General features: G+C 41.4%; 1 protein-coding gene across 1 annotated transcript in view; it reads left to right on the top strand.

The window, feature by feature from the left end:
- LOC124805687 (venom carboxylesterase-6-like) overlaps positions 1–27331 on the top strand; it is a 116691-nt gene that overhangs the window by 15770 nt on the left and 73590 nt on the right. Inside the window, exon 2 of the mRNA XM_047266256.1 lies at positions 21707–21841. Coding sequence (XP_047122212.1) covers positions 21707–21841 — 135 coding nt within the window. The remainder of the gene's footprint in view (positions 1–21706; positions 21842–27331) is intronic.

The following is a 27331-nucleotide window of genomic DNA, read 5'->3' as shown; positions in this document are numbered from 1 at the left end:
TGCACAAATGCTGCGCAGCTAGCGCCATTCGACGGCCAACACCGCGGTTCCTGGTGTGTCCGCTGTGCCGTGCGTATGATCATTGCTTGTACAGCCCTCTCGCAGTGTCCGGAGCAAGTATGGTGGGTCTGACACACCGGTGTCAATGTGTTCTTTTTTCCATTTCCAGGAGTGTATAAAGATGTCATTCACTAGCCATATGGCATTTCATAAGGCAGTAAAAAAAATCGCTCATCTAGACAGACAGTAGACATAAAATGTTTCTCATCATTTCATTAGGCATTTCAGTAAATGTCAGAAATTACGAGCTCAAAAGTGTAATCATATGTCTTCAAGTATGAGCGTGTCGTATTTGCGATGCTTTCTACAAAGAAATGTCAATAGCGAGGTTAATGGTCTCTTTTTCTTCACCTAATGGCTTTTTTCCAGGCAACTGTCATGCAGCTGGGCACCCACAACGCATCATGTCAAGGTCACCTACCTTCCTTACCGAAATATTTACAACAGCAGTTTCCGCTACAGTGACAGTTCGATACAAATAAAATTTCACAGGTCGAGAAATTACAGTAGAAATGTGTAGAAACGAAATCTCATGAATAGCAGTGTTGCATGTACACACATTTCATAACTCTTAAAGTATGATTCTTTCTATCCAACATCCTTTTCACAAATCAGAGTCCCTAACCACTACTCATTACTCATAGACATATAAACACATAATCACATTCCTCGTATAGCATCATCTTATTGATCATAAACATATCTCACCAGCATAATTCACATCGTTGTCAACAGTTAACAAAGTACAGACAAAATACAATTTCATAAGTGTTACATTATCCAAATGTGTAATTACGTAAACATGTGTCACTGATGTAGTAAAAAATGTTATTTCTCTGTTAAATAATCAGATAGCTGCGTAATTCTGTGTTAGAGAAATATGGTACCGATGTGTAAAGTTGTATAAGCAAATGCCGTATTAGCTAGGGCTCCTAGGGCTTGCCACATGCTTAGTACACAAAGTAGGTGCGTACCCCCTGAGGATTAATGTAATTATACTCTCATGTGTTACAAATTACAGCAATGTAATGAAATGTATCGCCGAAAACTTTCTTTGTACCTTTGTAATTCAAAAATTAATCATCACTCAAATGCGTGTCCTGTAGCGCTAAACTGTGCGTCTTGCTGTCAGATAATTTCTGTCATTACTTGACAGTAAAATTGTGCCAAGTGTCGTAGTTATCGTCCTCCATAAGCAAAGTTCTGCAGAATAAACAAAAGCGAAATGCTTTGCATATAGATATCGTAGTTATTACGCTTATTGCTGTGATCAAGAAAGTACTCCACTGTAACGTATTGTTGTGCTACAGAAAAGGCTGTCTCATTGTAGCTATACCACAAAAGTTAGAACTAAAACATGTTTTACTTTTCATAATAATGTAGAAAAACTGTGCATATATAAAACAGATACAGCGCAAAAGCTATAATGCAAATTGTGTCGCTCATTAGTAGCATCATGATATAATCGTGTAGCTGTCAAACATACCAAATACTAAGTCATCTGTAATCTCTCAGAAAGTACTTTAAATCCAGAATGTCTTTTCAAGTAAACCAAAATGTTGCATTAAAGTCTCGTTAGCAGTATATGTTCCAAATATGTAAGCCTTATAGTCGTTACACAATGGTGCAACGAACAAGCAAGAATGTACATACAATAACACTGTGTCGTCTGTTCACTATAACAATGCATTCGTCATTACTGCCTAAATAAGTTCCCTAGGTTCTTACCTGGATAGTTGACTTCAAAACAATGTTGCATGTTAACAGTTTCTAAGTGTGACAAAGCATACTAGTAACGTGAAGTGGAAAATTTTACGGCAAAGACTAAGTTACAAAGCAGATTATCTCTCAATAAACGGTTTTACATGTGAAATGGGGTGTAAACCTTTATTCTTCCTTGTACGCAGAGTTTCAACTTCAACGCAATTATCACATGGTATATGTCGGATTCTGTAAGGTCCATTGTGAATCAGGAAGAATTTGTGACAAGTGTTTCTTCTTATATGACAATGAATGAGCTTTAGTGAGAACTTTCTGACCAATATATAGTTTCTTTGCATTTGCTTTACCATGTACTTTTCTCATTTTGTCTGCAGCAGAATTTATATTTTTAATAGGCAAATCAATTAAGTCTTTGTGTCAGGGTTTATGTGTATTCGGAAAAGGTACAAGCTCTCTGATTCTGTTTGGTGGTTCTTCATTCTTCAGTACAAGAGTAGGTGGTAAAGCAGTGGAGTCATGAGGCATTTCACTCAGCACGTTTTGAAATAAGTGTAAATATCTGTCCCAATACTGATGCTTTCTGTGACAATAAAGCCTGCAAAGCTTATTGATTTCTTTCATAAGCCGTTCATAATTATAGGAAACAACGGTGCACGATATGAGATAGTAGAAGGTTTAGCCTTTTGACAAAGTTTACAAATAGACAAGACTCTTCGAATTCTCTTTTCCATATTATTAAAATAATAAGTCGTCCGAAGAATATTATAACATTTTCGTGGACGAAAATGTGCGTAGCTGAAATGAATGTACGAAATGAGCTTATTAACAAAATCGTCAGGAATGCAAAGTACCCATAGCTTGTCATCAACAGTGCAGCGTTTGAAGAGTATGTTGTTTCTAACCAGATAATAATGCCGAATCTGCGTGTTTGTCCTATCATGCTATTTACTTTTGATGTCTTTCCAAATCGGATCCTTATGCTGTTCAAAAGCAATGTCTTTTAAAGATGTAGTGATGAAGTTTTCAAAGGCTGCTTTCTGAGTGTAAAGAACACTGAAAATTTTTTTCGAGGTTAGCCGGTGCACGTGACAGTGCGTCCGCACCAATGTTCTCCTTGCCTGGAATCAAGACTATTGTGAAGTGGAATTCTTGCAGAAACAATACCCAACGTTTTAACCTGTTCTGATTTAATTTTGAAGGCATAAGAAATTGTAATGCACGATGATCACTGTATACTCTTACGTGTTTACCAGAAAGAAAGAAACGGAATTAGTTAAATGCCCAAACGATAGCTAAAGTTTCAAAGAACTGAATTCCAACTGTGCCTGTCCGTCCCAGTTTCCAAATAGTATTTTACTCAGTGAGAGAACAAAGTTTTGGTGTAACTAGAATTTGCATATTCAGAAAACGACGGTAAAAATTTACGAGACCAAGAAAACTGCGGATTTTTTTTTTTTTTGTAGATGGAACAGGAATAGCTCAGATTGCTTCTAACTTTTCAGGATCCTGCTGAATGCCTTCAGAAGAAATAATGTGTCCCAAAAACTTCACCCTTGACCTACCGAATTCAGACTTTTCCAATTTAACTGTAATTCCAGTTTCTGCAAAAATACGTAACACACTGTTGAGGATGCGATTATGTTGTTCCCATGAGGCTTCTGCTATCAGAATATCGTCCACATACAAGGTGATGTGACGTTTTAACAACTCAGGTAATATGGAATTTAACCCATGAATGAATGTTGCCGAAGAAATGTTAATACCAAAAGGAAGTTTCCGAAATTGATAACAAACGCCGAAAGAAAGAAAAACTGTGTGTTTTTTATATTCTGGATGAAGTACGATCTGATAAAAGCTGGGTCTGAGATCAATAGAAGACAACACCTTTACACCATTAAAATTTTGAAGAAGTTCTTTCAACGTTTGGGGTCTGTCTGTTTCAGGAATGATGATAGTATTGATTTGTCTCGAATCTAAGACAAGCCTGATCGATCCATTTTTCTTCTCAACAACATGTAATGGATTGTTATATGAGCTTACTGCAGGCTCAGTAATGCCCTCGTCAAGCATAGATTGTATTTCTGTTCTAACACAGTCCCTATAATGTGCCGGAATTACGTATGGTCTAACACAAAATTTAGTATGCTCACGAACACGAAATTGATATTGAAATCTCTTGTTTGTTCCTGTTTTGTGAGTAAAAACTGTGGAATGTGCTTGTAAAATCTCAAAAAGGTCCTGCCTATCAGTGTCATTACAATTCTCAATTGTTTGAATTTTATTCTAAATTAACTCATTAGTATCAAATACGCCGTCGATGTGATCCCCGTCAATACTTGCAGAGTGATTGTTAGTATCAAGTTCCGCCGAAAGTTCAGAACTGTTGTCTAACAAGAGGTAAAGCCGATTAATTTCCTCGTAATGGTTTGATTGGTTGGTTGGTTTGGGGGAAGGAGACCAGTCAGCGAGGTCATCGGTCTCATCGGATTAGGGAAGGACGGGGAAGGAAGTCGGCCGTGCCCTTTGAAAGGAACCATCTCGGATTTGCCTGGAGCGATTTAGGGAAATCACGGAAAACCTAAATCAGGATGGCCGGACTCGCGATTGAACCGTCGTCCTCCCGAATGCGGGTCCAGTTAATGGTTTGAGAGTCAATCTTCAACTTTCAAAGTTATTGACTTACCTTCTTTCTCTAAACTTATTTCAGCATCGTGAAAGTTATGATTGCTTTCTATTCATTTAAAAAGTCTACCCCCAACATAATTTCTGTCGACAATAAAGGAACAACAAGAAAGTTCATCGTGAATTTGTGGCTCTGAATTCTAAGTTAGTTTGTTGGCGTGCATCTACACTTTTTCCAAAAGTTGCGGCTTGTAATTTAATCTTATGTAAAGGAAGTGTGGGGCAATCGTTCGATTTGTTGCATTTGCTAAAAGCTGTTTCACTAATTACTGAAATGGGACTGCCAGGTCAAGTACCTGCCGTAAATTTTACGTCATTTACTGTAATGTGAATTACAGGATATGCAATGTTGTTATGTTTTACGTCGTGATCCTGGAGTAAGATGTCCCTAATGTCTTCCATTTTCGCGTAATTAATTGCCACGACAGCTGTGTTGTTAGCTTCATAAGTACGTTTTGTGGCTGCCAGCAGTGTGAGTCATTGTCTACTGTCCGTTGTCGTTATTGGGATTTGGATATCTAACTTCTACAATTTCAGTTTGTCAAGAGGGCCCTGCCCTGTTTGAATCCCGCCAGCTCTGATTAAACTCTGATCTACTGTTAAGATTATATCGTCTGTCGTCATGTCGGTAGTTTCTGTAATTTCTTTCTTGTCGGCCACGTGTTCGAGAATTTCTCCATGAGTCGTAACTGCACGGTGGACCATTGCGTCTGAAGTTATCCTGTGTCCTTTAATAAGAATTATTTTGGTTCCCATATTGTCTGTTTCTCTGATTATCTCTGTCATTGTCATTGCCTCAGAGAGATGATAATTCCCTGTAATTATTATTACTCTGCCAACGGTTGTCATACGGGTGGTGTCGGTTTTAGTCACGACTTTCGTTGTAAGAATAGCCTTGTCGTGTCGAGTTATTATTTCTGTCATCACGGCATTGTGACGGATGTGACCTGTAATTGTTGTTCTCCTGGTTTCGCGTGCCACGATTGTCGGTGTCAATTTCCAATTCTTGTAAGAGTCCCTGAAAAGCTTCAATGTCGTCTTTGCAACGTCCTGCCAAAATAATATGTCGTAAATGTTCAGGCAATTTGATTAAGAAAATGCGGATGAGTTCTGAGGGGCTATATGGGTCTGACAGGTACTAATTCTTGTGCAACATGTCTTCAAAAATATTTGACAAGACTGAGAAATTCAGATTGTTCAAAGTGTTTCATCATTATGATGCTATGTTTTACTCGGTCTTGAGTAGCTTGAGACCAATATGCTGAAAGGAAGACGTAATAAAATTCTCCTTCACTGTGACAATCGCGAATGATCGAACGCATTCTTACAGCAAGTTCATTTTCTAAATAGCCACACATAAATTCCAGTGTGTGCTCTGATGACCAGTTGGGAGGAAAACAATGTGAGAATTGGAGAAGCCATGCTTGTGGATGAATGTCGTGGCCAGAACTCTTAAATTGTTTGAATTTACGTGTAGTAATGAACAGCTTATAGTCAAAGTCATCGTGTCGGCGAGTCGCCTATCGGTCATTGTTACGTTGTGTCGGCGGTTCCATCTCAAAATTCGGTGCACCATGCCAACTTCTTTCATAATTTACAAAACACCCTGTGTTATTATTTTGTGGCTTTTCCGTATTACTAAGTCCCTCTTCCCGTGCTGGAGCGCGAGTCTCCTCTGAAATATGTAATTCTTGTATTACCTGTGTCAACTGATCTTGTACTTCCCAGACTTCTCATTTGTACTGTGTATTGATTTGATCCTGATTTTCTTCAAAATTCTTAATTTGTTCATACTCTTCTGTGTCAGTGAAGGCTACCGGTCTTGTGTCATTCAGATCATCATCTACCTTAGTAGATAAGTTAGTGAACTGATTTCCAATAATGAACTGATTTCCTCCGTGTGTTTTTCTGAATCAAGTTTTAGAGTATCTTCTGTGTCTTTTAAGTTTTCCTGAGTTTTTGCAAGTTGCGTAACTGAAACGGTAGATGCAACTGAGTCAATTTTAGCTTGCAAGGTGTCATGATTTTCATGAACAATAGTTTGCAGTTCTTTATAGCTGCTTCGTGATTCTGTAATGCGTTTTCATGGCGCCAAAAAATATGTTGAAAATGCTCACAAATTTGTGTTTTTCGTCATTACAAACTTTTTGACATTTAGGTTCAATTTTAAGTAACTCTGCAGTTAAATCTTCACGCATTTGTTCCATGGAGTCTAAATTTTGAAGCTGTTGCTGTGTTTGTCTCTGATTTTGTTCCATTGCGTCTAACTTTTGAAGCTGTTGTTGTGTTTGTCTCTGATTTTGTTCCATTGTGTCTAACTTTTGAAGCTGTTGCTGTGATTGTTTCTGATTTTGTTTCATTTGTTACATTAATTGCAATAACAGTGTATTAGTGTCTGGAATCTGTTCCTCTATACTTCTCGGCAGTGCATTTGCACCGGCAACATTCGCATTTTGAAAAGCAGAAAATGTGTCTTGACTTAATTGAGAAAAAGATGAGGACGCAAAACCTGAATCCTGTCATTTCGAGTTCATGGGGTGAGCTGTTGCCGACCGATCGATCGACAATATCACCCTGTTCACTTGCTGTTTCACTGTCTACACGATTATTTATTGCCAGGTCCATTACCCTATGCACGATTACCAAATTACTATGTTGAACATTAGTTAATTCATTACACGGTGGCGCTAACACACTACTCTCGTCTTCACTGTCCTTTCTCAGTTTACTTTGGAGCCTAGTATTACGTTTTTCACACTCCATAATTGTCACAATATTTCACACGATAAAACAGAAAACCACAATTTGAAGAGCAAAATAAGAAAACACATTGAAATAGCACTGAAAATAATATCTAATTAATTGTAAGCACGGCTATGGAGTACTTGGTGCAATCTACATGCGTGTCACAACTTTTTTATTGTACAACAACGAAAGACTATAACTAGAAAGGAAATTCTCTCTACAATTACGTGCTAGCAATAAACAGTGTGCCATTCAAGCTGCGTAGTTGCTAGATACCATGATGTTATGGTTATCTGAATGCATGGTGTCTGTTCCTTCGAATGAACAACCATCACGCATTTCCCGCAGCTATGAAACATTATATCTAAAGAAGGGGATCGCTGGTATCAGCTGCAGTGGGACATTAAGCGGAATCCGCGGCGATGAGCGATAATATGTACCGGACGGGGATTCTAACCTGGGTTCTCCTGCTTACTAGGCAGGTGCAGTAACCAATGTACTTCACGGCCGATCCACACTGCCACCGAGCGCCACATATCCGCAGTCCTTGTCCATCATACAGCTGCGGGATCTGCATGATGCTTGTTCTTTCGACGGAACAGACACCATGCATTCAGATAATTGATAATCTTGATTGGGCATTGACTCCGCTTTCGTCTGATCCTCTTTGGGAGTCTCTATGTATCGAACATTTGATGCCTGTAGAATATTTTTTTCTGTGGAGAAAGCTGAAAGATCCTGTCTACAAGGACATACCAACCACACTCGATGGTATGCAACGGCGTAGTACTGCAGCGTGCTCAGACATCGCTAAAGAGCTAGTAAGTGTGCAGCAGTCGTTCCATACCGGACTGGAAGTGTGTATTGCCACTGTCGGTGCTCATTTTGAACACAACCTGTGATGATCGCCTGTCTCGTTACTGGCCAGAATCCATATCCACTCATGTTGTTCTTCAGAGTAAGCTGCAACACATATTGTACAAGTGTCTGTGGAGGAGCTTTTCAAAATACGATTTCCTGCGAAAACCATCATCGACATCCTAACTTACCCTACTTTTAGCCTGTTAAAGTCAATATGCATTGTTCGATTTAAAAAAGTTTATGTTTGCTCAAAAAATACACTTTTTAAGAATTATTGTACTCTGTTGATTGACTAACAATACTAGCCCATGATTACCAATTCATTCTGTGAAATCCGCCCATCAATAGCACTTTCCATTTGCGCAATATTTGAGGGTCAGGTTTAAGATGATTCACTATTTATACATAGTTTCAAACTGTAATGCTCGTCTTACTGAGTTACATCTTTAACGTAAGATATACTTCTTAACGAGTAGCCTGCTAAAGCATTTTAAATTTGGTCAACAATTATGTGAGATACTGTATCAAATTTTTGCTGCCGCTGTAAGCTGTGAGATAGGCAGGCTGCAACTAGGACCGTACACTGTGCACCGAGTTTCCTGTTTAGCAATATGGCTATTAGTAACAACACTGCTACTAAATGATAGCCGACGCCAATTCTTTTCTGGCCCGTATATCCTGTCTAAGAATAATGGGCAGATAGCTAGCACTATAAATTCAGTTTTTTTCGTTCAGTAACAACGAGGTTTGTTTTATAAATGTATTTTTTCTATTACGGCTGAGGCACATCGGACGTTCCTAACTATAGTCTTTTCCGAGCCGACAGCTATCTCCCATAGGTCACTTCCTAATGTCTCCTTTCTGTATTTTCCCAGATTTCCTAGCAGTCCGCTCGCGTTGAGTGTCTGTTTCTTCTTTATCTGGTACTCTGTTTCCATCTTTCCTGTCGCCACACCCGCCTAACTGGTTTTGGAACTAAGTAAGGAAAGCACGAGTTAGTTACGTTAGTAGTCTATGGACTGCGAAATCTCTATTCTATATATACATATCGAAAAAAGTTTTGCATCACTCCGGTTCCGAGAACTCCTGAAGATGGAAGTTGACTCTGGATTCAGTATCACTTTCACAGTCCCTTTGACTGTTCAAAAATGTCACCAAACCCGTCCAAAGATATAAACAACCATGCATGAGCAGCGCCTATTGGACGGAGGGCGTCCGACAGCCGATCAGTTCCAGTCATTCCACCAGGAAGTAGGTACACGGCTCGTGTTGGCTGTAGTTCAACGATTCCTTGACAGTCATTACCGCGGTTCGGTCGCGTCCGCGTTGTTACTTTGTGCCAGGAAGGGATCTCAACAAGGGAAGTGTCCAGGCGTCTCGGAGTGAACCAAAGCGATGTTGTTCGGACATGGAGGAGGTACAGAGAGACAGGAACTGTCTATGACATGCCCTGCTCAGGCCCTCCAAGGGCTACTACTGTAGTGGATGACCGCTACCTACGGATTATGGCTCGGAGGAACCCTGACAGCAACGCCACCATGATGAATAAGCCACAGGAACGTCGTGTTACGACTCGAACTGTGCGCAGTAGACTGCATGATGCGCAAACTCACTCCCGACGTCCATGGCGAGGTCCATCTCTGCAACCTTGACACCAAGCAGGGCGGTACAGATAGGCCCAACAATATGGCGAATCGATCGCTCAGGATTGGCATCACGTTCTCTTCACCGATGAGTGTCGCATGTGCCTTCAACCAGACAATCGTCGGAGGCGTATTTGGAGGCAACCCGGCCAGATTGAATGCCTTATACACACTGTCCAGCGAGTGCAGCAAGGTGGACGTTCTCTGCTTTTTGGGGTGGCAGTATGCGGGGCCTGCGTACGCCGCTGGTGGTCATGGAAGGAGCCATAACGGCTGTACGATACGTGAATGCCATCCTCCGACGAATAGCGCAATCATATCGGCAGCATATTGGCGAGGCATTCTCCTCTTGGACGACAATTAGCGCCCCCATCGTGCACATCTTGTGAATTACTTCCTTCAGGATAACGACATCGCTCGACAAGAGTGGCCAGCTTGTTCTCCATACATGAACCCTATCGGACATGCCTGGGATAGATTGAAAAGGACTGTTTATGGACGAATTGACCCACCAACCTCTCTGAGGGATCTACGCCGAATCGCCGTTGAGAAGTGGGACAATCTGGACCAACAGTTCCTTGATGAATTTGTGGATAGTATGCCACGACAAATACAGGCATGCATCAATGCAGAAGGACGTGCTACTGGGTATTAGAGGTACCGGTGTGTACAGCAGTCTGGACCATTACCTCTGAAGGTCTCGCTGTATGGTGGTACAAAATGCAACGTGTGGTTTTCATGAGCAATAAAAAGGGCGGAAATGATGTTTATGTTGATCTCTATTACAATTTTCTGTACAGATTCCGGAACTCTCGGAACCGAGGTGACGCAAAATTTTTTTTGATGTATTTTAACTTTTTTAAGTTAAAGTCTTATGAGGTGAACGTAAGGGACCAGGTCATCATTCGTCCTTAAACCCTAAGACTGACCTGATAAGGCGGAAATTGTGAACTGGCTCCAGAGGTTGTATACAGTCTATTCATGTTGCTGACGGCGGACCTAATGTTCTCCACAATTAACTATACGAAGAGGTGGTATGTCGCATATTACACAACATGGTAAAAATTGTCAGAACAATTGTCTGATAATGTTGCATTACGCGAGGGCACGTGATCATTTCGTGGGAAGTAGTGTTAGATGATAGCTGAGAATGGGATCTCGAATGATAAGTGGCCACGGAAGACTTGGCAGTATCGACATGAATGAGAGGGTCTTCCCAGTACTCAATCATCTCAATTCGTGACTTAGCATTATCTGTAGTGTAGAGATTTCCAGTGGCTATGTGAGCTGTTTGATTGCCCAATCAAGTGAAATATACTGGACACAAAGATGCGCGTTCATTGTCATCAATTCAAGCATGTAGCTGAGCTTCACCCTCTTGGACCCCTAGAAGTGTAGAGAAAGCATGACAAAGGCAGGGAGGAGGATGGTTAGGGGTGAATAATGGTATTGTAAAATTTCTTTTTCCTCATTTCTTTTCAAATGGTTCAAATGGCTCTGAGCACTATGGGACTGAACTTCTCAGGTCATCAGTCCCCTAGAACTTAGAACTACTTAAACCTAACCAACCTAAGGACATCAAACACATCCATGCCCGACCGTAGCGGTCGCGCGGCTCCAGACTGTAGCGCCTAGAACCACTCGACCACTTCGGCCGGCCCTCATTTCTTTATTTCTTTCCTTAAAATATTAATTTTCGTTTGATTCTGAACTCTTACTGGCTTGGTTGGATGGTTTTAACTTTGCTGTTGTTTAGCTTTGGGTGACTTCGTGCATTTACAACTGCGAGAGAAACCAAATATATATGCCTGCGATCTTCAAAACTAATGAAGTTAATATTTCACAATGACTAACACTTTCACAATGAACCTCTGAATTAACAACTTTTAAGTGCTTCATACAACTTCGACATACGATATCTCAGATGAGAGCACTGCACTATAGCTATCATCGCCGAAAGCTAGGTATCTGCATAATTTACTTCTTAATTTATTGTGTTTTTAAATCTTTTCATTATGCAAATGTTTGTCAGAACATCATATCCTCCACAATTACACGGAAAATGAATACTGCGTAAATACCTCATATGTCGTCATACGTGTGTATTTATTTAATGAACAGTTTACTATTTTGGTAGCAACTTTGTTTAAAAATTAACCACAACTGATAGCATAAAATCATGGGAATTTAAGAAATGGTCAATTGCATGTGTTAGCTGACACCACCCTTTGTAAAAGAGTGGCAAAAGACGCTTCTGACAAGCAGGCCTAAATATTGTTTGAACAGTATTGATGATAATATTGTTATTCATCAAGAGGGCACTACTGAAAGAATGCTAGCATATTTATTTATGGACAAAACTTTACTTATATCTATCGCGAATTATTTGAGTCTGACTGAATGTTTATAACATTTCTTTATTTAAACATTGTTGTAATATATTAGTCTAGTCGGGGAAGTTTTCAAGATGAATAAAATCATGTCTGTAGGACACTCAAATGATAACAGTAGCTCAAACATCTCAAAAATGAACTCCACAACCTGATTTGGCCGCCACCAGTTTTATAGAGAGATATTCCCCTATATCTAATACGAGCGCCTACTTTAAAGCTGTCCTGCATCTCGCGACTGTTGATTTCTGATTTTTTAAAAATTTGTTTCTGCTCTTTAACCTACAGTAAAAAAAAACACTGGAGTTTTATGTCATTGACGTTATGCGTAGAACTTTGCTCATAGTGCTCGATCAGCTTAGTTAATTTCTCCTAATTTCCAACGGATCATTCAAATTTTATTGAAGCCATTTGGCATCAGAATGAGGGAGAAATTAGTTTCTGTTATTAATAAACGACATCAGCGTGTGCAAATATAGACTTTTTCATGTTTTGCAGCTAAAGGGCTATCTCCATGGACTGAAGAATTTTCTTTCAAATAGTATGCTGCCCCTTGCTGAATCTTTATGGATTGTACAGGTTGCGTTTCCTTTATCTGGTGAAAATAAAGCATACAACGGAACCTAACAACAACTGAATTGCTGAAAAATATTTAATTGAGTAAACTAATACAACTAATATTTGAATCTGTGATGTAGCCACATGAATTATTTTACATATACTCGTACTAGTCGTATATCTTCAAACAGAAATGACATAGGCTACTTCCAGTTAGCATTTCACACAGTGAATATTCGTCAGTAGGTACACCTTCCCAGCCAAACGATTCAGTACCTCTCTGGGAAGATCCTCACTTCACTCCAAAGATAAATGATATCTGCTCATCAGTAGATAAGCGTAGTCCCAAAGATACTGCAAAGTACTCGAGAGCTCTATCGAGATTCGAGGCTGGTGCTGTGAGACAGACTGCGTTATCACACCATCCGCTGTTGGCAGCAGATAGGTGTGACGTTTTCAATTACTACTTTGCATTGATGGTTTTTCCTTATCTCTTGCTAAATATGTTAGTTAGCATCCGTATAAAAGCCTCCGATGCAGCTCAGCGCAGCATTACGGGAGGACTTCTGTTCGTCTAAAGATCTCGACCGCCCACAGCAAGGCGACAGTTAGCACTACCAGTGAAGATGGCGGTTTGCGTTCGAGCAGTCTTTGCTGCGGTGGTGCTCTTCACAGCCCACCTAACGCTGTGTGTGGTAAGTAATCATCGCATCTACACGTCCAGTATTAGGTAGCCTCTTCAGCTCCCTTCCAGTAGTCCTTTTTTGTTTAAAGACGTACAATGTTCAGCAACGATTATTTACAAGAGGTTAAAAATTTGTGCTGTCCGTGAAAGCAGCCGTATTGGAAGAGTAATGACCGTGAAAGCAGCTGTTCGAGCAGGGGTTCTGACCCAGGACAGGGTTTTAATATGTGTTGAATCTTCTGTGATGAAAGATGCATCAGACTCAAACAAAAAATGTGTTCAGATGTCGATAGTTCCCCCTTTGCAGTTATAAGTATTTTATTTAGCATGGCGGTGATGTAGATGCAGCAATTGTAATAATAGTAGTAGTTGACTCATGTTGGTAGTTTTCATTGCCCTTCACTGGTTTGACGTCCAGTCTTACAAGAGCCCGATGAAACCCAATAATAAATAAAATTACAGTGTGTAGTGTAAACATGTTGTGGAGAAAACTCTTTATGATGGGCCAACAGTCGTTGATTTGTTCATTTAATGTAGTTACCTTCTATATATTTACATGTGCTGCAATTTTATCTGCGCTAGACTTCACACAGGCGTTGTAGTAGTAGTTTTGTCATATAAATCTAACATCGAACGGGAATTTGTTGTTATCACAGCGTTATAATCTAATGAAATGGGGACGGCCGCTGTGACCGAGCGGTTCTAGGCGCTTCAGTCCGGAACCGCGCTGCTGCTACGGTCGCAGGTTCGAACCCTGCCTCGGGCATGGATGTGTGACGCGTCCTTAGGTGAATTAGGTTTAAGTAGTTCCGAGTCTAGGGGACTGATGACCTCAGATATTAAGTCCCATAGTGCCTAGAGCCATTTGAACCATTAATGAAATGGATCCAAATTACGGCATGTATTTAATAATCAACACTGTGGGAAGTGCTACAGTTCAGTGAGGAAGTTTGTGTAAAATTGTCCTGTGCTATATAAAATAGTTTAATAGCTATACACTGAGGCGACAAAGGACATCCTAATAACGAGTCGGCCTCCTTTTGCTAGGGCTAGTGCAGCGACTCGATGCAGAATGGATTCAACATGTCGTTGGAAGTCCCCTGCAGAAACATGGAGCCATTCTGCCTCTATAGCCGTCCATAATTGCGAAAGCGTTGCCGGTGCAGGATTTTGTGGGCGAACTGACCCTTCGATTATGTCCCATAGATGTTTGATGGGATTCATGTCGGGCGATCTAGGTGGCCAAATCATTCGCTATAACTGTCGAGAATGTTCTCCAAACCAATCGCGAACAGTTGTGGCCCGGCGACATGGAGTATTGTCATCCACAATATGAAGTCCATGAAAGGCTGCAAATGGTCTCCAAGTAGACGAACATAACCATTTCCAGTCAATGATCGGTTCAGTTGTACCAGGGGACCCAGTCCATTACATGGAAACACAGCCCACACCATTACGGGGCCAACACCAACATGCACAGTATCTTGAAAAATTGATTCCATGGCTTCGTGGGGTCTGCGCCACACTCGAACCCTACCGTTACCTCTTAACAATTGAAATCGCGACTCTGTGACCAAGTCACGGTTTTCCAGTCGTCATGAGCCCACAAGAGGCAGTACAGGTGATGTCATGCTATTAGCAAGGGCACTCGCATCGTTCGTCTGCTGCCGTTGCCCATTAATGCCACATTTCGCGGCACTTATCCCAACAGATACATTCGTCGTATGTCCCACACTGATTTCTGCTGTTGTTCCACGGAGTGTTGCTTGTCTGTTAGCAGTGACAACTCTACGAAAACGCCGCTGTTCTCGGTAGTTAAATGAAGGCCGTCGCCCTCTCCGTTGTCCGTGGTGAGGGCTAATGCCTCAGATTTGGTATTCTCGCCGTGTCCTTGACACTGTGGACCTCGGAATACCGAAATCCCTAGTGATTTACGAAATAAAATGTCCCATGCATCCAGCCCCAACTATTATTCCGCGTTCAGAGTCTGTTAATTGCCGTCGTGCGGCCATAATCACGTCGGAAACCTTTCCGCGTGAATCACCTGGGTACAAACGACAGCTCTGCCAGTGCACTGTCCTTCTGTACCTTGTGTAAGCGACACTACCGCTACGTGTATATCAGCATATCGCTGTCCCATTACTTTAGCCACCCAGAAATGCAACCAGTCGTTTTTTGAAATATTCGTTGATTTTTGGACTTTTTTCAGGCTGCTCTTCAGATGGGTCACTTGGAAATTACAGGTTTATTTACATAGTATGAAAGTTCTGGCTCTGTGACAAAAAAAAGGCTTTAATGCACCGCCCTGAGTGATGGTTGTATGACGAGTTGTATCAAAAAAGTGACTAGTTGCAGCTCTACGTACCTGTATCTAACATACAGTCATAGATTCCCGATCATCCATAATGCATAAGCTTCATTACTTTCATAACTAATTTGGAGATAGTGACCCACACACACACACACACACACACACACACACACACACACACACACACACCTGTTTACACATTCGTTACTTTCACAAAATATTAGTCTTGATCTACTGCATAACTATATAAGGACAGGCCGTTGTCTAATATTGTTACGAAAAATCTCAAAACGTACTTCATCACTTTGACAAGCTGAGACATAGTCGTGAATAGAACAGTGATCCATGAAGTGTAGAATAAATTTCTTTATTTTCCCCTATGATCACAGAATTTTAGGTCTTTAAAATACCGGTTTCGGTCAACAGTAACAGATCTGAAGATGGTCATTGCGGAACGAAACCGGTAGTTTAAGGGCCTAACGTTTTGTGATAATACAAGGAAATAAAGTAATTTGTTCTACTTAATGACTTTACTTGGCTCTGAGCACTATGGGACTTAACATCTGAGGTCATCAGTCCCCTAGAACTTAGAACTACTCAAACCTAACTAACCTAAGGACATCACACACATCCATGCCCGAGGCAGGATTCGAACCTGCGACCGTAGCGGTCGCGCGGTTCCAGACTGAAGCGCCTAGAACCGCTCGGCAACAACGGCCGGCAATGACTTCTTCAAATTTTTATACGATACTCTATTAAACTACCGGGCAGACACAGGAAAGAGTAGATGTTGTTAGCAAAAATCTTGAAAAATTCTTGACAGATTTATTTCAAATTTTCATATAGACACGGGCTGTCTATTTTTTAATGTGGGTAATATATAAATATATTTATAATATAAAAAGGGGAGACATTGTGACCAAAATCTAGAAAAGCACTTGACAATTTACTTCCAATTTTTACACGATTGTCTAATGAACATTCGGACGGACATAGCCTATGTACATATTTTATATTTACGATTATAATATGGTAATGTATATTTAGTACAGAAAGGGGAAACATTGTTTGCAAAAGTCTCGAAAAGTTCTTTACCGATTTACTTCACAATTTTGTACTATATGCTACTATCATTCCTACGGACTTAGGCTATATATTTTTTGAATGACAATGTACAGTTTTCTGTTAAAGACGAGTGCGGGAAAGTAAATGCTGTGCACTGCTGTGAATATGTACAGTTTCGCAGCCTTTCTCGCAGTAAGTTTGAATTACGATAGCGTGGCATGTAAAGCATTACACAAAATCGATATTGCAGTGCCTGTGTTATTCAGAAATACGTTGTATGCATGTCCGAAGAAACTTTGTATTGTATTTCTGAATAACAGAGGCACTACAATATCGTATTTATCAGCCAACACCTGGCAAGCGACTTTCAAGTAAAATGTCTCCCTACACGGGAGTACGGATAATGGATGTACACTATGTGATTAAAAGTATCCGGACACCCTCAAAAGCCCGTCCGTTGTGGCCGAACGGTTCTAGGCGCTACAGTCTGGAACCACATGAGCGCTACGGTCGCAGGTTCGAATCCTGCCTCGGGCATGGATGTGTGTGATGTCCTTAGGTTAGTTAGGTTTAAGTAGTTCTAAGTTGTAGGGGACTGATGACCTCAGATGTTAAGTCCCATAGTGCTCTGAGTCATTTGAACACCCTCAAAAACATAGTTTTTCATATTAGGTGCATTGTGCTGCCACCTACTGCCAGGTAATCCATATCAGCGACCTCAGTAGTCATTAGACATCGTGAGAGAGCAGAATGGGGCGCTCCGTGGAACTCACGGACTTTTACGTGGTCAGGTGATTTGGTGTCACATGTGTCATACGTCATTACGCAAGATTTCCACACTCAGACATCCCTAAATCCACTGCTTCCGATGTGATAGTGAAGTGGAGACGTGAAGGGACACGTACAACACAAAATCGTACAGGCTGACCTCGTCTATTGACTGACAGAGACCGCCTACAGTTGAAGAGGGTCGTAATGTGTAATAGGCAGATATCCATCCAGCCCATCGCACAGGAATTCCAAACTGCATCAGGATCCACTGGAAGTACTATGACAGTTAGGTCCGAGGTGAGAAAACTTGGATTTCATGGTCGAGCGGCTGCTCATAAGCCACACATCACGCTGGTAAATGTCAAACGACGCCTCGCATGGTGTAAGGAGCATAAACATTGGACGATTGAACAGTGTAAAACCGTTGTGTGGAGTGACGAATCACGGTACACAATGTAGCAATCCGATGGCAGGGCGTGGGTAAGGCGAATGCCCGGTAAACGTCATCTGCCAGCGTGTGTAGTGCCAACAGTAAAATTCGGAGGCGGTGGTGTTATGGTGTGGTCGTGTTTTTCATGGAGGGGGCTTGTACCCCTTGTTGTTTTGCGTGGCACTATCACAGCACAGGCCTGCACTGATTTTTTAAGCATCTTCTTGCTTCCCATTTTTGAAGAGCAATTCGGGGATGGCGATTGCATCTTTCAACACGATCGAACACCTGTTCATAATGCACGGCCTGTGGTGGAGTGGTTACACGTCAATAACATCCGTGCACAGAGTCCTGACCTGAATCCTATAGAACACCTTTGGGATGGTTTGAAACGCCGACTTCATGCCAGGCCTCACCGACCTACATCAATACCTCTGCTCAGTGCAGCACTCCGTGAATAACGGGCTGCCATTCCCCAAGAAAGCTTCCAGCACCTGACTGAATTTATGCCTGCGAGAGTGGAAACTGTCACCAAGGCTAAAAGTGGGCCAACACCATGCTGAATTCCAGCCTTACCGATGGAGGGCGCCACTAACTTCTAAGTCATTTTCAGTCAGATGTCCGGATACTTTTGATCACATAGTGTACGACTACAGGATGAAGATACATGGTTCACGGCATATGGAAGTTTGAGTCTAGTCGGAAATCGTGCTCGGATAGCCAAATTGTAAAGCGACCGCGCTCTATAAGCGGGAAATCGGGATTCGAGTCCTGGTCCGACACAGATTTTCATTGTCGTCGTTCCATTACACAGGTAATGGTTGTTCACGTTAGCAACTGCGAAAGCATTTAATGGATTAGAGAAAATGTTTCTCCCATATACATTCTTCCAAACAAAAATTATATAGACAACAAAGTGCTGTTTTTTGTTTTTGTTTTTTTTTCCTTCCTCGCTATCGATTTTATAGAAAATAAGAAATTTGTATGTACATTTATGGCTTATCGGTGTATGATTAGAATACTAGTATGGAAACTGACTCGTGTGAAACTTTGTAACCCTACCAGTTCGATAGCTAAAGCTATGCGAAATACTGACACTGAAGCTAGATCCAGCAGAAGGAGGGGTCACTCTCATAACCCATAAACGAATGAGCCCAATCGATTTACCCATTCATTTGAAGGGACTTCAGTTCCCAATCAAAGTTTCGTTTCGTTTGTAGTACACAAGATTCAAGGTCAGAGGAATGGGTGAGATGACAGGTGGAGGGGGGGGGGGGGGGAGGCAGGGATGCAAGAAAATGGACATAGATAGGAGGGAGCAGGAGATGGACTCAGACAAGGGGAAAGAGATGATGCACGGAGAGAGGGGGAAGGATGGGGAGTTGGACAAAGAATTGGGTGCGAGATGGTAGCAGAGAGAGGTAGAGTGGAGTTTAGGATGTATAAGCAATTTCCATAGATATTTAATAACTATGAAGCATTGCCGACTTCGCTAGTTTACGCAGGAAAATCGTACAGACATACCGTCGTTTGACCATCGAACAGACTCCCATATTGACGGCATAGTAACAAGCACTCGTGGCGTAGAGAAACAACTCAAGGAGCTGAAAACAAATAAGTCACCAGGACCGGATGGAATCCCAATTCTGTTTATCAAAGAATACTCTACGGCAGTGACCCCTTACTTACTTTGCATTTTTATCGCGAATCTCTCGCCCAACGCAAGTACCAAGCGACTGGGAAAAAGCGCAGGTGACTCCTGTGTATAAGAAGTGCAAAAGAACAGACGCACAAAATTACAGACCAATATCCCTAACATCTGTTTGCTGCAGAATCTTTGAACATATTCTCAGTTCGAAAGTAACAAATTTTATTGAGACCGAGAAGCTTATGTCCACGAATCAGCATGATTTTAGGAAGCAACGCTCGTGCGAAACTCATACTGTCCTTTTTTCGCTGTGAACTATGGCTGATGGGCAACAGGAAGATTCCATATTTCTAGATTTCCGGAAAGCGTTTGACACGTTGCCCAATTGCAGTCTGTTAATGAAGGTACGAGCTTATGGAATAGGTTCACAGATATGTGAGTGGGTTGAAGACTTTTGTAGTAATAGAACCCAGTATGTTGTCCTCGACGGCAAGTGTTCATCAGAAACAAGGGTATCGTCAGGAATGCCCCAGGGAAGTGTGATAGCCGGCCGCGGTGGCCGTGCGGTTCTAGGCACTTCAGTCCGGAACCGCGTGACTGCTACGGTCGCAGGTTCTAATCCTGCCTCGGGCATGGATGTGTGTGATATCCTGAGGTTAGTTAGGTTTAAGTAGTTCTAAGTTCTAGGGGACTGATGACCGTAGATGTTGAGTCCCATAGTGCTCAGAGCCATTTGAACCATTTTTTTTGAAGTGTGATAGGAGCATTGTTGTTCCCTGTAAACATAAATTGGCGGACAGAGTGGGCAGCAATTTGCGGTTGTTTGCTGATGCTGCTGTGGTGTACGGTTGGTGTCGAAGTTGAGTGACTGGAGGAGGATACAAGACGACTTGAGAAGATTTCTAGTTGGTGTGATGAATGGTAACTAGTTCTAAATGTATAAAAATGTAAGTTAATGAGGATGAGTAGGAAAAACAAATCCGCAATGTTCGGATACAGCATTAGTAGTGTCCTGCTTGACACAATCAGACTTTGAATATCGGGGCGTAGCGTTGCAAAGCGATATGAAATGGGACGAGCATTTGAGGATTGTGGGAAAAGGCGAATGGTCGACTTCGGTATGTTGGGGGAACTCTGGGATAGTGTGGTTCATCTGTAAAGGAGACCGCATATAGGACGCTAGTACGACCTATTTTTGAGCACTGCTCGAGTGTTTGGGATCCGTATCAGGTCGAATCAAAGGAAGACATCGAAACAATTCAGAGGCGGGCTGCTAGATTTGTTACTGGTAAGTTCGAACAACACAAAAGCGTTGCGTGATGCTTCGCGAGCTCAAATGGGAATCCCTGCAGGGAACGCGACATTCTTTTAAGGTCAAACTATCGAGGAAATTTATTTAAAGAACCGGCATTTGAAGCTGACTGCAGAACGATTCTGTTGCCTCCAGGTTCGAATCCTGCCTCGGGCATGGATGTGTGTGATGTCCTTAGATTAGTTACGTTTAAGTAGTTCTAAGTTCTAGGGGACTGATGACCTCAGAAGTTAAGTCCCATAGTGCTCAGAGCCATTTTTTGTTTTTGTTGCCTCCAGCACACATTGCGCGTGAGGTACGAGAGATTAGGCCTCATATGGAAGCGTATAGATAGTTGTTTTTCTCTCGTTCTTTTTGCAATTGGAACAGGAAAGTAAATGTCTAGTAGTACCCTCCGCCACACGCCGTAATGCGGATTGCAGATTATCGATGTAGACGTAGATGTAGAATCTTATAAATGACACACTGGACACCAGACCACTCAAATTGCAAAATGAAATAACTGACATCATGTTGAGACAGTAAATGAACAGACCGATACCCCGTTGTAAGAAACACCATGTCACTAAAATAAAATAGCCCATCGCCTTTCAAGCAGTGAACGTTCCTTTAGCTGGAGTTATGTGACCCAGAAGTGACATCCTTTATTTTTGGGATCAAACCATACATTCTACGACCTGTTGTGAAATTAAAAGCAACCAAGAGTTAAAACTATGCGCGAGATACGAGAGTGGCTAAGCGATTAGGACCATATCATCACACGTCATTGGATATACGGTTTCTCTTACTCAGCAATATCACTTCCCTACATGTGTGTCTACAGGCGCAGGACGTGTACGTGACGGTGCAGCAGGGCAGGCTGAGAGGCGCCGTGGAGACGAGCGCGCTGGGCCTGCCCTACGCCAGCTTCAGGGGCGTGCCTTACGCACAGCCACCCGTCGGGGAACTACGCTTCCAGGTAAATGTTGCCACTTCTTATCTACAGACCTGCAGACGCTTCCTGACTCATGTACGTGGGGCATTCAACAAGTAATGCAACGCATTCCTTTTTCATGAAAGAAGATTGCTTTTATTCAATATTCCAATACACCATATTATTCCGCACTCCATTGGCTGCAGAACCCTACTTTTCAACATAATCTCCGTTCCATTTGACGGTCTGATGCCACCTTTCTGGGAAGGCCTGTATTCTCGTTTCGTACCACTCCACTGGTCGATGTCGGAGCCAATGTCTTGCTGCATCAATAACATCCCCATCATCCACGTACTGCCTCCCGCGGATTGAGCCGAGGAAGAACAGTCCAATGAATTTTTGTGGGCTGCTCTCGGGTGCGCAGTCTTTCATGAGGCCTAGAGTTGTCATACAGAAGGAGAAATTCGTTGGCATTGTTGTGGTGATGAACATGCTGAAGCCGCTTCTTCTGTTTTCTGAGGTAGCACAATACACTTCAGAATATATGGTTGCACCAAGAGGGAGGAAATCATACAGAATAACCCCTCAGAGTCCCGGAAGACAGTCGCCATGACTTTACCAGCTGAGGGTGTGACTTTGAACTTTTTCTTGGGAGCAGAGATGGCGCCACTCCGTGGACTGCCTTTTTCTCTCCGGTTCGCAGCGATGAACCCATGTGACAAAAAATTTTCCCGATCAGCGTCGTAATACGCAAGCAATTCCTCACAGGTGGTCTGTCGTTGCTCTTTATGAGCTTCTGTTAGGCGCTGAGGAATACAACAGGCATACACTTTGAGAACCCCCACTGTGGACGATAGTGTCAGCAATGAAGACAGAGAGGCCCAGTTGAGCAGTGAGGTGTTTGATTGTGATCTGTCCATCACCTCGAATGAGAGTGTCCGCACGTTCCAATATTACAGGAGACATAGCTGTGCTCCGCCGTCTGGCATGTGCTAGATCCGACAGATTTGTGCGATCTTATTTCGATGATGACCGACGCCTCGCCCAGCGACTCACCACGATTTTGTTCAGTGCCAGGTCTCCGTAGACATTCTGCAAGTTCCTATAAATATCTGCGATACTCTGGCGCTCCGCCAAAGGAAACTCAGTGACAGCTCTCTACTTGGAACGCACCTCCGTTAAAGACGCCATTTTGAAGTTTGCATATAGCGCCGCCATGTATTGGAATTTCGTGGAACAATACGGGCAAAAGCGGGGATATTCCAAGATGTCCCACAACGAATTTTGCATGTTTTCCAAGCGTAATTGGCCTAGAAAAGAAACATTTTGCATTACTCATTGACCGCCCCTCGTATTTGTGTGCACACATCTAGAGCGAATGGGGTTGGGGTTGTTTGGGGGAAGAGACCAAACAGCGAGGTCATCGGTCTCATCGGATTAGGGAAGAACGTCGGCAGTGCCCTTTCAAAGGAACCATCCCGGCATTTGCCCGGAGCGATTTAGGGAAATCACGGAAAACCTAAATCAGGATGGCCGGACGCAGGATTCAACCGTCGTCCTCCCGAATGCGAGTCCAGTGTGCTATCCACTGCGTCACCTCGCTCGGTAGAGCGAATGGACAAAACCCTCAAGGGTGATACAAAAGCATGTTGTTGTTGCTGTGGTTCCCACTCCAGAGGCTAATTTGATGTAGATGTCTATACTAGTCTGTTCTCCATAATCTCTCACATCTCTGATGTAATTGCTGCGACCTACATTCACTCCAGCTTGCTCATTATAGCCGAGAGTCGGCCTCCCTCTAGAGTTTTTATCAGCCACACTTCTTTCCATTAACTAATTAACTATTTCTTTGATGTCTCAGGATGTATCCAATCCATTTCTCTTTTCTTTTAGTCAAGTTGTGCCATAAAGAGCTTTCCTGCCAGACACTATTCAGTATTCCTTCATTGATTAACATGTCTACCGACTTGATCTTTAGCATTCTTCTGTAAAGTTGTACTTAAAAAGCTTCTATAGTATTCTTGTCTGTACTGACTGCTGTACATGTTTCAATTCTCTGTAACGCTACACTTTGCTACAGAAGAGACTTCCGAAAATTTAAATTTATACTCGATTAGTTAGTTAGTTAGTTATTTCATGTTCCATGGATCATTTTGCTCGATAAATCGTATTTACGTGGAAAGAGTCATTTGACATTCACTTTGCAGATTAACAAGGCAAAGAATATTCGTCAATTCTACAAACGCTAAAAACATCAACAGGTGGTGTAGGACCATAAATCAATTCCCGAAAGTAAAATTAGTAGTGGCCATCTTTGCAGAATAAATTGAATCAAGGGTCCTATAATTAACAATTCTGTGACTCTTCAAAGATTTATAATGCTGACAATCAACTAAAGGATACATATACCAGAGATAATCACACAGTGGATCCTACAGTAAAAGATTCAGTGAACAGAACATAAGCATGCATATGGGTGTATTCCCCTGCCCCCCCCCCTTATGTCTCAACTGATTAATCAACAGAACAATACGTGGCCATCAAACTCTTTTTATTTTTTTTAATATACAGATGTGTGTTAGTAATTTCTTTCCACCACCTTTTACACATATAATAATAGAAATTCTTACACAGAACAGTAATGTTTGAGGACAAACTTTCTCAGTTTTTGTTTCACTTTTATTTCACTTCGCTGTCTCTCAGACACCTTATGTCACTGGGTAAGTGATCAAAAGCGTCAGTTGCAGCATTATGCATCCGTTTTTGTGCTACAGACAACCTTAATGTTGACTAATGAATGTCATTTTTCCTTCTGGTATTGTAATTATACACAATACTATTCCTTTTGAACTGCAATGTATTATTTACTCATGCAACAAACTTCATGAAGGAATAAATGTATTGACAAGCAGTGGGCAGAATGCCCAACTACCCAAACAGATGTCTACAAGATGATTTTGGGTGAGCACCACACACAGTTCTTACAGCACGGTTTTCAGCAACGAATACTTTCTTTCTTAAAAATGAGTTAAGCTGGAATATTATTCATATCAAGTTATTGAATGAAAATATAAAAAATATGTCAACTTACTGATGTCTCTCCCCAAGATTTGCAAAGACTCTAAGTGCAAACGTGGCTGAACTCGATGTTAACATACTGTATATCTCTTTTTCAGAAACTCTTTTCTTCCTATTTTCAGTCTGCGTTGTACACGGTTGTTCATAGATCATAACTACATCAACGTTTTCAGAAATCAACTGCGTGAAAAGTACAAGACATACAGAAAAGTGACACATATCAGTGAATAGACTGACTCACCAAAGTTAGATTCGTAATACAAGACGTGGTGTACTTGCCTAGGGCGAAGGCCTGTCGAACATGTAGACAAAGCATCTGCTCCATATCGTTGCATCGAATCAGTTAGCGCTTGCAGATAGGCAACCCAATGAATAGATTTCCAAAGCGGGTTGCAACATCAGTGACACACATTGTAATGTTGTTGCATTAATTTGAGGTGTAAGCGGTGCTGATATTCAAGACCATAAAAGTGGGTTAAAAGCTGTGAGCTATGTGGGGAGGTTAACCTTGCATTACTGCGCAACTGTTTCACCAGGTATCCAGTCTACCTTACCAAATTCCCAACCAGTCTAACATTAATTATAATCTTTTAATCGTCATACGATAACCGGTGATATATATATATATATATATATATATAAAGAGAATTTAAATAAAAAGAAATGAATCAGTTTATATTTGGAAATTTATTTTAACATTGATCTTTGAAATTTCAGCATATTAAACTTGATTCATAACTGAACTGGTGCCTTATTTAGGATTGTGAAAATGTGAGTTTGTAATCTTACAGAACACATCAAATATGGAGCCAAGATTGGGAGACTGCATACAACACTGCATTCATAAAATAACACACAAAGAACGTTGAAACATATGCAAGAGGAAATTAACCACAACCAACCGGTTCAGTTTTCACCCAAACAAGTTACATTCGTAGTGCAATCCTGTCCGTCATGCAATTACCACACACTGGTATACTAAATTCATACTAAGTCTCTGTGAAATCTTCCCAAAAAGAATAGCTGAGGGCTACTTTGATGATTACACCACATGCTTCACGTGGTCAACTTGGTTTACACAAAGAGCCTAACTCCACAATAATTTTGATAATTAAAATAAATTAGATCGAAAAGCAATTTACAAAAGAAAAACCTCAAACTGGTTACTATTGTCTTACTATTAACCTGATGGGTCAAACAATTGTATAAGCGTGTGGTAGTGGTCTCACAAAGTACACCCCACGTGGGTTGAACATAAAGAAAAGTTGCTATATTGAAAAATATTGTCAAGACGAGACATTCGCATTTAAGATTGATGATCTTAGTTAGAGTTACTGATCAACACGTGGTTCCACTTTACTCACAAAGTAGTGACAAAGCAACTACTGGAAGATATTCTGAACTTCACACTCAAAACAAACTGCGTTGCAATTTAAGATAACATTAGATATTTTAGAGCCAAACCTGAAATAAAGATGATTAAATTTTCAGTTAGGCTGCACTTAAGAAATCCATTGTCCTACAGACTTAGCAGAAATGCACTTAGTCGGAGATCTTACCACTTCAGACGCTCGCCGCGGGCAAACTGCCATGGGTCCCTCCTGAGGGGTGCCTCACAAATACAAACGGAAGTGACCAGAGAGGCAGCTTCCTATACCAACATGACAAGGGACGGACAGGACCATACTAAGAATAGAAACTTCTCTGCTTTTAGAAAGTGTAGCTACCTATTCCAACTTTGGTCCTACTGTTCTCTAGCAGACAGGCTTGTCTGCTACCATCAAGCATGCAACTAGAAATACATTTGCTCATTCATCCTCTCACACAGAAGGGAAGGGGGATGACAGTATCTTATCATATACAGTATATAAAAGAAAGTGTATGAAGGTTCTGTATGAGACTGTGTGACATGAATTACATATAAACTGTGTTTTAAAGTGTAGTAGTGTGACAGATCGTTCTTGTTTATGTGTAAAAGTAACACGTTTCACTGCTCAATCTCCTCCCAGATAGTCAGAAACACCACAGTAAATTTAGAAGTAGAATTTATGCCGTAAATGACAACAGATTTAAGAAATTAACATGAAAGGAATCCAACAGAGACCTTTCATAACCCCAACGCTCCGGGAAAAGACTGTGCAGGTAATTTTCTGGCCATGCTAGGACATTACCAAGCAGGCTTCTCACACCCAACTTAAACCAAAAATGTAAAGAAAAGGCAAAAGGTCACCAGCTACTTGCTAAAACACAATAATTTCAACACATCTTTAGAATCTACCAATTTCAAAGAGAAAAAAAACAACCTGTGACACCTATTTAAAAGATAGTGTAGACCTAATTCGGTCAGCAAGTAAAAACAATGGTCCCTGTGCCATTAATATGAAAACAATTTCTGGTTGTTACCCTTATGGAGTTCACCAGTATTTGCTCATTGCAAGAGCCAACTGATCACAGGAA

The sequence above is a fragment of the Schistocerca piceifrons genome, chromosome 7 (assembly GCF_021461385.2).
Source record: "Schistocerca piceifrons isolate TAMUIC-IGC-003096 chromosome 7, iqSchPice1.1, whole genome shotgun sequence".
Taxonomy (NCBI): domain Eukaryota; kingdom Metazoa; phylum Arthropoda; class Insecta; order Orthoptera; family Acrididae; genus Schistocerca; species Schistocerca piceifrons.
This window is presented reverse-complemented; position numbering and strand designations above follow the sequence as displayed.